The sequence below is a fragment of the Ornithorhynchus anatinus genome, chromosome 15 (assembly GCF_004115215.2).
Source record: "Ornithorhynchus anatinus isolate Pmale09 chromosome 15, mOrnAna1.pri.v4, whole genome shotgun sequence".
NCBI lineage: Eukaryota > Metazoa > Chordata > Mammalia > Monotremata > Ornithorhynchidae > Ornithorhynchus > Ornithorhynchus anatinus.
The window spans coordinates 21553075-21562946 of record NC_041742.1 but is presented as its reverse complement, the minus strand read 5'-3'; the positions used below and the strand labels follow the sequence as shown (position 1 = coordinate 21562946).

At 43.0% G+C, this 9872-nt stretch overlaps 1 protein-coding gene across 1 annotated transcript; it reads right to left on the bottom strand.

The window, feature by feature from the left end:
* Positions 1 to 6742: 6742 nt before the first annotated feature.
* Positions 6743 to 9659, bottom strand: AMELX (amelogenin X-linked). The gene is made up of 4 exons (XM_001515065.2): positions 9606 to 9659; positions 9000 to 9047; positions 8244 to 8288; positions 6743 to 7195 (listed from the first exon to the last, which is right to left on the bottom strand). Exons 1-4 carry the CDS (start codon positions 9657 to 9659, stop codon positions 6743 to 6745), a joined length of 600 nt encoding a protein of 199 aa, XP_001515115.2.
* Between the last annotated feature and the right edge of the window lie 213 nt (positions 9660 to 9872).

The window sequence follows — 9872 nt, the reverse complement described above, 5'->3', positions numbered from 1 at the left end:
GCCAATCGGGGGGTTTCATCTGTGAACCCAACCAAAAGTGTCACTGAAACCAGTTGGCCAACTTTTAGCTGGAAAACGCCCCTCAAACGAGCAGAAAGAAAGGAATGTGTGAAAGCATTGGTCGGTTGTTATATGAACACTTTCCATGTCATGTGGTATAGATTCGGAGGCATTGAGAAGGGGGTGCATCTATCCCTTCTCTTTCATCTACCTGGCCTCTCAGTTATGTTAGATTAGTGTCTGCTAGGATACCACCCTTTGGAAGCCTTGCTCATTGTTACATGGGATGACGTATTGTCAGTCAGTGATATTTATTGAGCACTTCATTAAATCGTATTTATTGAACGCTCACTGTGTGCAGAGCACTGTACTGAGCACTTGGGAGAGAACAATACAGCAATAAACAGTCACATTCCCTGCCCACAAAGGCCTTGTCTTATGCTGTTGTGTCATCTCTGACCCGTAGCGACACCATGGATGCATCTCTCCCAGAAGGCCCCACCTCCCTCTGCAGTCGTTCTGGTAGTGTATTGGCAGTACCAAAGTTTTATAGCGCAAAGAGTATTATGGAATTTGCAACTTCTGCCATACTGAGGAAAAGCGTAACTGCTTTTCAAAAGAAAATAAAAACCCACAACTGTCCAAATCCATCAGTTAGAATGTTGTTCAGGTTACAAGGATAAATAGTTGCAGTATCTATTTAAAGTTCATTTAGTCCCGGCTCCACAACTCACCCAATGTACAAACCAAACAGTCTTCCTTTCTTGCATGCCTCTGTGGTATACGGAGATGGTCTTTTTCTATGTTAATTTTGTTTTCTTTAAGAGCATCCCCAGTGCTTCAGCCTTCTTCAGCCTTTTCCTTTTCTTCATGAAACCTTATCCACAAGATATCTAAGCCTACTGGAGAAGCAGCGTGGCTCAGTGGAAAGAGCACGGACTTTGGAGTCAGGGCTCATGAGTTTGAATCCCAGCTTTGCCACTTGTCGGCTGTGTGACTGTGGGCAAGTCACTTAACTTCTCTGTGCCTCAGTTCCCTCATCTGTAAAATGGGGATTAAGACTGTGAGCCCCACGTGGGACAACCTGATTCCCCTATGTCTACCCCAGCACTTAGAACAGTGCTCGGCACATAGTAAGCACTTAACAAATACCAACATTATTATTATTATTAAGTCTGCTTTCTTAATGAATTATATTTGTTTGCTAACTTCCATTTTGGGAGTTCTGAACCCTTAGTAGTTTATGGTCATTTTACTTCAAGTTGCTTTCCATATTTAGGGCCTCAACAAATTCTTTCTGGTGGGTTTACATGGCACTGTGGGGAGGGAAAAGGGTAATCATAATCTCTTTTCCTACACTACAAAATGTCTCTGCTTCTTCCTCTCCACTAAGGGTCCTCAAGCAATATGGCTTAGTGGATAGAGTATAGGCCTAGTAGTCAGAAGATCCTGAGTTATAATCCCGGCTCCAACCACATGTGTGCTGTGTGACCTCCTTGGGCAAGTCACTTAACTTCTCTGGCCCTCAGTTCCCTCAATGGTAAAATGGGGATTAAGAGTGTGAGCCCCATGTGGGACAGGGACTATATCCATCCTGATTAATTTGGATCTGCCCCAGTGCTTAGAACAGTGCTCGGTGCATAATAATTGCTCAAGAAGAAGTTTAATTATTAATTATGACATTATTAAATGCTCACTATGTGCTAAGCATCAGAATAGATACAAGTTATGAAATTGGACACTATCCTTTTCTTATATGGGGCTTCAGAGTCTATTCTATCCTCATTTTATAGATGAGGCAATTGAGGCCCAGAGAGGTTAAGTGACTTACTGAAGGTCACACAGCAGGAAAGTGGCAGAGACAAAACTGGAACCCAGGACTCCTGACTCCTGTGCTCTTTCCACTGGGCCAAGCTGCCTCCCCAGTTAAAGGTGGGTTGGGGCTACTCCTGCCCATAGCAGTTGCGTCCCCCATGAAGCTGTTTCATAGTAGCAGATAGCATAGGGTTTGAGTTGTTCCTCCAGGTTCTCAAACCAGCCTCTTAGAGCCTGTAGAACCACTGCAGTGATTAATAGTTGTTGTATTTGTTAAGTACTTATTGAGTGCCCAGTACTGCACTAATTGCCGGGATAGATAGAAGCTTAACAGGGCAGATGCGGTCTCTCCCTTACATGGGACTCAGTCTAACAAGGAAGGAGAATTCCCATTTCACAGAGGAGGAAAGTGAATCCTGGAGAGTTGAAGCAACTCACCCAAGGGCACCTAGAGGCAAGTTACTGAAATGGGATTAGCATCCACATCGCCCAACTCCTAGGCCCATGTCCTTTCCACTCGGCCACGTTGCTTCTTTCTCACTCAGAGAATCAGGTTAGTCAGTATTGGTTTCTAGGGTGAAGAAATACTACCTTAATTCTTCAATAGCTATTCCAAAGAATGTATGATTTAAGATATTTCCATATCAATACAAAATAACTCTATTAGTGTCACTCAGTGGCAATAATATATTTTCATCATCAACTCAATAGGTGAGTTCCAGATGTGAGCACAAACTCTCTATTCCTCACCACCCCCCCTCAACCCACCCCCAACCACTTTGTGGCCAGAGTTCCAGTTGAAGTCTAACGGAGATCCTGGCATCCAAAGCAAGAGATCCCCAGGAGAGATCTCTTTTGAAGTGGAACGAAGGGGCAGGACCCTTTCAAGTTAAGCCAACTGATTGGATTGTACCATTCCGCTTAGGTCAACAAATAAGGGACCCCCTCCATGGTGCATTCCTGGGCCAGCTGTGAAGCATGTAAAATACATCAGGGAGAAAAAGAAACATCGAATCCGCTGTTTTGGAGAGCGTTGCCATTTGAGAATTCAGAAAGAAGTACAGAAACGGGTCTTTTTGTTGCACTGCTTTGTGGAAAAGTTGGGTTTAGAATCTTCAGGATTGTTTCGACCAAATTTTATGTCACACATTTAAACTAAGATTGCTTGGGCTCTTAACTGTTATTGCCCAGAGAAAGCTCTCTCCTTGCAGCACATGCACAATGTGAAATAAATTAAAGGCAGTTCTTTGGTATACTAATTAATGCATTTGCCTCATACAGTGGTCTTGTATGGCACCTTGAATAACAAGACACATTCGCGTTACTTATCTTCCTGATCTGTGTCTGTTTTTAAATCAGACTCTTGGAATCCTGCTCTTCAGAAACCTTTGCTCATAGCAGTGCAGCCTCATGAAAAGGAGACCTGGGTTTTAGTCCCAGCTCTAACAGTTGCTGCTCTCTGACCTTGGGTTAGTCATTTCACATCTCTGTGTCTGTTTCCTCACTGGTAAAAATGGGTGTAAATTGCTTGTTCTTCCTCCCTTAGTTTGTCGGGGCACTTGAGGGCAGGGCCTCTATCTTCTGTGATTTTCTTGTGTCTAGCCCAGGGTTTAGCATAGTGCTTGGCACATAGGAAGCCTTTAAAAAATTCCAACTCTTTTAAAGAGAGAGCTTCGTCTCCAAGAGCGGCAATAGTCTTCTGTCTGCTGCAATAGTCTTCCATCAGTCCTTCGTGCTTCACTGTAAAAAATTGACTATTTAAAAGGGCAAACCAAATCTTCATAATTAGTATAAGGATCCAGGGTGGGTCTGAAGTATTTTGAAAATAAAATAGCTCAGTCTGATTTTTCTTCTTTGAAGGACTTTCAAGTACAGTGTAAGGGAAGACTGAATAATACACAGTGATGAGTACTCATTCCCATTTTGTAGTTTGAAAATTAAAATGTTGTTCTAGCCTTTTTAAATGTTTATGAGTCCTCAAGTTTTTCCTAAACATTTGTGGATCGGGGCCTTGGATTTTCCTGTGTTTCCTGAGGTTGTTGATTCTTTGATCCATGACTAAAAATGGTCATAAGCATATTCTGAAGATGTCTTTATCATAAAACTTTTTGTACTCACTCGATCCATTGCTGTGCGTACGCACACGCGCTCACAAACCGTTTCTTCGGCCAGCTCTTCAGACGTTCAGGTTCTTCCTCGACCAGCTTGTCTTCTCCAGGTTCATATTCTCCCATCTACCACCCCACAATTTTAGCTGGGAGTCTTAATCCAGACAGTGGTAGTGATTGGTTGACCAGGTATGGCTGGTCTCTTATCACAGTGAGAGCGGAGTCGATCAGAAGAGTGCCAACGACTGATTCACCATCGCCACTTCCTGAAGGACTTAGATGGTCTTGGGAATTTTCCATTTGGATGTTGACCTACTTTGACCCTTTATAGCGGAAGGGAATCTGACAGGATCCCAACACAAGGTGGTATGGCTCTAGGCCATATTCTGCCCCTTGTTTTTATGCTTTGTTTTATATTCAGTCCTCCCTCTCCCTTCTCCCATCTCCACTGTCATTCTTCCTGGCTGCTCGTCTCTTACCCCACCCATTTCATTTTCTCCCCCTTCTCCTACCTAGATCTGTCCTTGGTGATTCCACTCCTTGCGTGCTCGTAGAGTAAACTTGAAACAATTGCATCCTTTACCTAAAACACCTGAAAAATGGGATGCCGCTTGAATTTGCTCGACATCTAGATACTAAGAACTAAGGGGAGCCAGAAGAGAGCGAAAGGAAGCAGAGAGGCACATTTTTCCTGAGGAAAACAAAGAGGTAGGTTTCGATCTAGCTAAATGGGAGATGCGAAATGATGCATGACAGTATGTTACGCTGCGATTCTCAGTAGGAAGAAAGAGGCTCCCAAGAGGGCAGAAAGTTCTTTTTGTACTTGATAGACAGCTGAGTTCACTCTCTAGGGAAGGCATTTCTTGTGTTGAGACCGTGTTTCTCTAGGAGATTTTAGGAATATCATATCCAGTGACGGAATTGAGCGCGGGTAGTTTCTTTAATTAGCTCTCTTAGAAAGTCATTGGGCTTTAAAGGTGGTCAGGGGGGCATTTAGCCATGGTAAATGTGAAAATAAAATTCAGAGAGAAGAATTTGAAATGTTCAGAGTGATTTAACCACTCTTAAAAAGGAAGAAGGATGTTATATGTTTATCTTATAAAGGAATTAGGCTGATGTAGTGTGCAGAAGTCAGATGGCTGTTAGTCACATTAGTATCATAGTCAGTAGCTCTTCAAAGTTGTCATTTACAACATAGATTTGTACTTCATTTTTGTCTGTCTTTGGGCCTGTTATTTCCACTAAAAGGAAATATCGTACCTATGTCTCCCTCTATCCTTTCTAATTCAAAATGTGCTTCAAGACTAGTCCAATTATACCAATTTGATTGTTGTTTGCTAAATGTTAACTGAAGACAGCCAACTACTGTTGCTGCTGCTACTCCTATTTTATGTTAATAATAGTATTATTATCATAATCATACTAGAATTTGTTAGGTAGATAAAACCCTTTGTGGGTATATTCATTTAAAAGAATTGATGGTGCTGAATCTTGATTGATGAGTGTCTAAATGGGATTTAAATTGTATTGCATGAGTATGTATAAAAATATTTAAGAATCTTAGGATGATTTAATAAAAATAATCTTCCTAGGAGCCTATTTGTTTCAAAAGTGATAACACACTGATTTATCACACTGGCAATTCATTCACCATGTGGAAAGAGTTTGGTCGGTGAGGATAATGTAAAGGTGAAATAAAAGATATTCTGGAAAATGAAGATGTACACATCACCTATAAAGAGTTTCTGGTCCAGAACTGAGTTCTTAATATAAATATCCTCTAAGCAGTTTTTCCATTATCATTGTAAAGAACTCTTCCTCTAAACTTCCCTCCCTCAGTTCAAGCTCATACAAGGGCCAAATGTCGTATGAGACCTCTTTTAAACTACTCTTTGTATCTTGGGTGTAAAATGCCATTTATATCAATAACCTATGACATTAGAGCATTGCTCTCTTAAGCATAGAAGTGTAAGTTTCAGTAAATTGAATGTTGAATCGTCTCAGAGAATTTTACTTCCATTTCTGAGTCAGTTCCAGCGAGTTAAAGTTTTCAGGTTCTTTTGCCGACAAACAACTCAGAAGAATAATTTTTGAACCTTTTATTGTTTGCTAAAAGTACATTTTTAGTTAAAGAATTCACTAAGAAGTAGAGTTAGTGGATGCATACCCCATTGATGGTAACGAATGGGTTGTAGTCATTCTTGAAAGGAAATGAAAATTTCTAGTATATGTCTTCCCTCTTTGGATTGTCTGGTCTCCTTAATCCTGAAATGAAACCCACAGAGAGAGTATTAGATGCTAGGCTGTCCTATATCCCGACAAGATAGACTATTTCCATTTTCTCCTTTAAATCCTCAATAAGAGCATGTGGTCCACTGCCCATGACAGACAGTCAGCGAATACTATTGAATGACCGTCACTCAGGTTATGGGAAGATGGGGCCTAGAATTCCTTGAACGCCAACAACAGAGGGGGAGAGAGAGCACCTGACCCTGTGCCGAACGTGGCGAGGCTACGGCATGGAAGTGGCGGGGCTGGAGCCACCTGGGTAGAGAAGCAGCGTGGCGCAGTGGAAAGAGCACGGGCTTTGGAGTCAGGGCTCATGAGTTCAAATCCCAGCTCTGCCACTTGTCAGCTGTGTGACTGTGGGCAAGTCACTTAACTTCTCCGTGCCTCAGTTCCCTCATCTGTAAAATGGGGATTAAGACTGTGAGCCCCACGTGGGACAACCTGATTCCCCTGTGTCTACCCCAGCGCTTAGAACAGTGCTCTGCACATAGTAAGCGCTTAACAAATACCAACCCTTTGCCCCCGGGAGGTCACCAGGAGCGAGAAAAGGGACCGCTCACCACTTCCTCTCGCTTGGTCTTGTCAGTTGCCGGCCACTGCTCCAGGGGCAAGTCTGGCAGCAGCGGGGGCAGAGGCTGCATGGGGAACATCGGAGGCAGCGGCGGCTGTGGCATCGGTGGCATGGGGTGCGCCGGGGCCTGGGGCTGGATTGGCTGGTGAGGCGGCTGCTGGGGAACCTGGGGCTGGAAGGGTTGCTGGGCCGGCTGAGGGAGGTTTGACTGATGGTGCTGCGTCGGGGTCACGGAGGGCTGGCCTGGCATCGGCATCATTGGCTGCTGGGGCTGCATCGGCTGTTGGGCGGCCATGACGGGGATGTGGTGGTGGGGCTGCAGCGCGTGAGTCGGGGTCTGTTGCTGGGACAGCACGGGGATTATCTGGTGGTGAAGCCATCCGCCCATGGGCTCATAACCATAAGAGGGGTACTGGCGAGAGAGGGGTCTGGTTTATTGGGTGTTGATGATGATGAGCATAATGATAATGGCATTTGTTATGTGCTTAATACAGTGTTATCAGATGGGTCACGGTCCCTGTCCTACGTGGGGCCGACTGTCCGAGGGGGTGGTAGAGGCGGCGTGATCATAATGATAATGGCATTTGTTTTGTGATTAATACAGTGTTATCAGATCGATCACGGTCCCTGTCCTACGTGGGGCCGACTATCCGAGGGGGTGGTAGAGTCGGCATGATCTAGTGGAAAGAGCATGGGTCTGGGAGTCAGAAAGAGCTGGGGGGTCTAATCCCAGCTCTGCCACTTATCTGCTGTGTGATCCAGGCAAGTCATTTAACTCCTCTGTGCCTCAGATACTTCATCTGTAAAATGGGGATTTAGACCATGAACCCCATGTAGGTCATTGACTGTGTCCAACCTAATCAGCTTGTTTCTACCCAAGCACTTAGTACAGTGCCTGGCACATAGTAAGCACTTAGCAAATACTCTAACTTCCCTCCTCCAGCAACCCTCCCCCCCCCAAAAAAAGGGCATTAAGTAATCCTCAATTTACAGGTGAAGAAACTGAGGCACACATAAATGAAGTAACTTGCTCAGGGCCACACAGAAGGCAACTACATTTTCTCTACTGGTAGCTACCTTTCTAAAATGGAGCCTGGAAGCTTGTTGTGGACTGGATGAGGTTTCTGTTATATTGTACTCCCAAGCGCTTAGTAGAGTGCTCTGCACACAGTAGGCACTCAATAATACGATTGATGGACTGACTGCGACATGATATAATTCTTCAAGGTAAATTGTAAGAATATTTTTGACAATTAGCGCTCCCTTTGCATTGGGCTTTTTTGAACGATTCTCTACAAGACATAGCTTAATTCAACAGTTTGTTTTTATTCCTAAAAGTTCTGAGCTAATAGAGTAACTTAGCAGCTTTGATTAGGTATCGACTGTCCATTTTACCTTCACAATAGTTGATTGGAAATGCATTTAATCAAAGGAAAACAGTGTGAAGTCGAGGTACGTACCTGCTGCCGCTTCATATTTTGGTACCATTTTAAAGGGGTAAGCACCTTGAGAAAGAAATAAAAATAGAAAGAAATCAAAATTAAAAATATCAGATGGAGAGATTTGTTTCATAAGACACTTTTGCTGCTTATTTCACCCAAGTTGAGGCAGTCACAATCTGGATATGCAGTGATGAGCTCTTGTTTCTGAATCCTACAGTTTCATGCAATATCTCTTAATTTGAAAAATTGTATTTTAATGATTTCAATCCTGATATTTTGAGAGATTACATTATGAGTACATAGTTTTGAACATGATGAGGTTTAAAATTCCCTTTATACTTTAACTATCGTTATGATTTCCCTCCAACACCCTGTCTAATGACCTGTGGCGTGCAAGTCCCCATGCCCGTAGAGGGAGAATTTTCCAGTCTCACACCCCATTGCCAAAAATGATCAATTAGAAGAAAACGCAAATATGGATTGTTTGAAATCCCACAAACTTGTACCTGCTCATAGTAAAGCAATCAGTGGTATGTACTGAGTGCTGAAGGTGTGCAGAGCACTTTACTGATGGCTTAAGGCCCACACCCTCAGGAAGTAGCTCTCTTTCAGAATAGGGAACTGTGTTCAGGGTGAAATCTGCTTGAGTGAGGATAGGGCCAGCTTAGCTGTCATTTTTTAGAAGTTTTTTGAATTTTGAATTTCCAAAAAAGACTTTCCAACACTCTGTGTGGGTGGGTTGAATGTCTCCCCAAGAGTATGAAGAAAATTTACCTCGTAGCTGAAGTTGATATAACCGGGATGTGCAGGATGAGGAGGAAGCTTTTAAGAGAGGGGGGAAAAAGATCAATCAATCGTATTTATTGAGTGCTTAAAGTGCTTGGGAGAGCACAGTTCAGTAGAGTTGGTAGACATGATCCCTGCCCTCGAGGAGCTTACAGTCTAGTTGGGGAGACAGACATTGAATAAATTATGGATAGGGGAGACTGCGGAGTATGAGGTTCAGCATGTAAGTGCTAAGAAAGTCACATCGTAGGCACATTTCTTTAACTTTCTTGGGGACACTAAAAAGGGAGAATCACCGCTTTTCTTCTTCAACCCATTTACCAACCAAAACTAGCCAATCTAAGCTGTTGTGGGTTAGTTGTTTTAGCCATCAGGGCCTAATATGGTCCACTAAATCTTGTTTGGAGATTAGGGTTGCAGTGATTTTAATGTAGGATTCTATGTAGTACCCAGCAGAGTGCTTTAAGAGCGCTCTCAGGTGGCCATCCCTCAGGTTTTTAGCTTGTTTTTAGAAGATTTGGGGGAGTACTGTGACTGTGGGGAACAATCAGTTCTAAAATTGAACCTTGACATTTACAGAGCTTGAATACTCACTGGTATAGCAAATGCTGCTCCTATTAGGCAAGTGAACAGAATCCAAGTCCCCATTTTTCTCAAAGGATACCTGAAATATGAAGGATGCCACATCCAGTCATTCACAACCATTAAAGTGTGTAAAAATTGAATGGAAGAAATGAAACTAATACCTGCCTCACCTAAAAGTAATCTAGCTATCTAAGCTATAGCTCCTATAGTTTTTTTGAAAAAGGACTTTCAGCTATTTTCATTTGTAGTGAGAGATAGGTGGAAAAAATGCTTTTG

Coding starts and splice junctions, on each gene's coding strand:
- AMELX (XM_001515065.2), bottom strand. CDS start 9,659: ATGGGGACTTGGATTCTGTTCACTTGCCTAATAGGAGCAGCATTTGCT. Junction 9,048..9,605: donor GAGCAGCATTTGCTATACCA/GTGAGTATTCAA, acceptor CTCTCTTAAAAG/CTTCCTCCTCATCCTGCACA. Junction 8,289..8,999: donor ATATCAACTTCAGCTACGAG/GTAAATTTTCTT, acceptor TTCTTTCTCAAG/GTGCTTACCCCTTTAAAATG.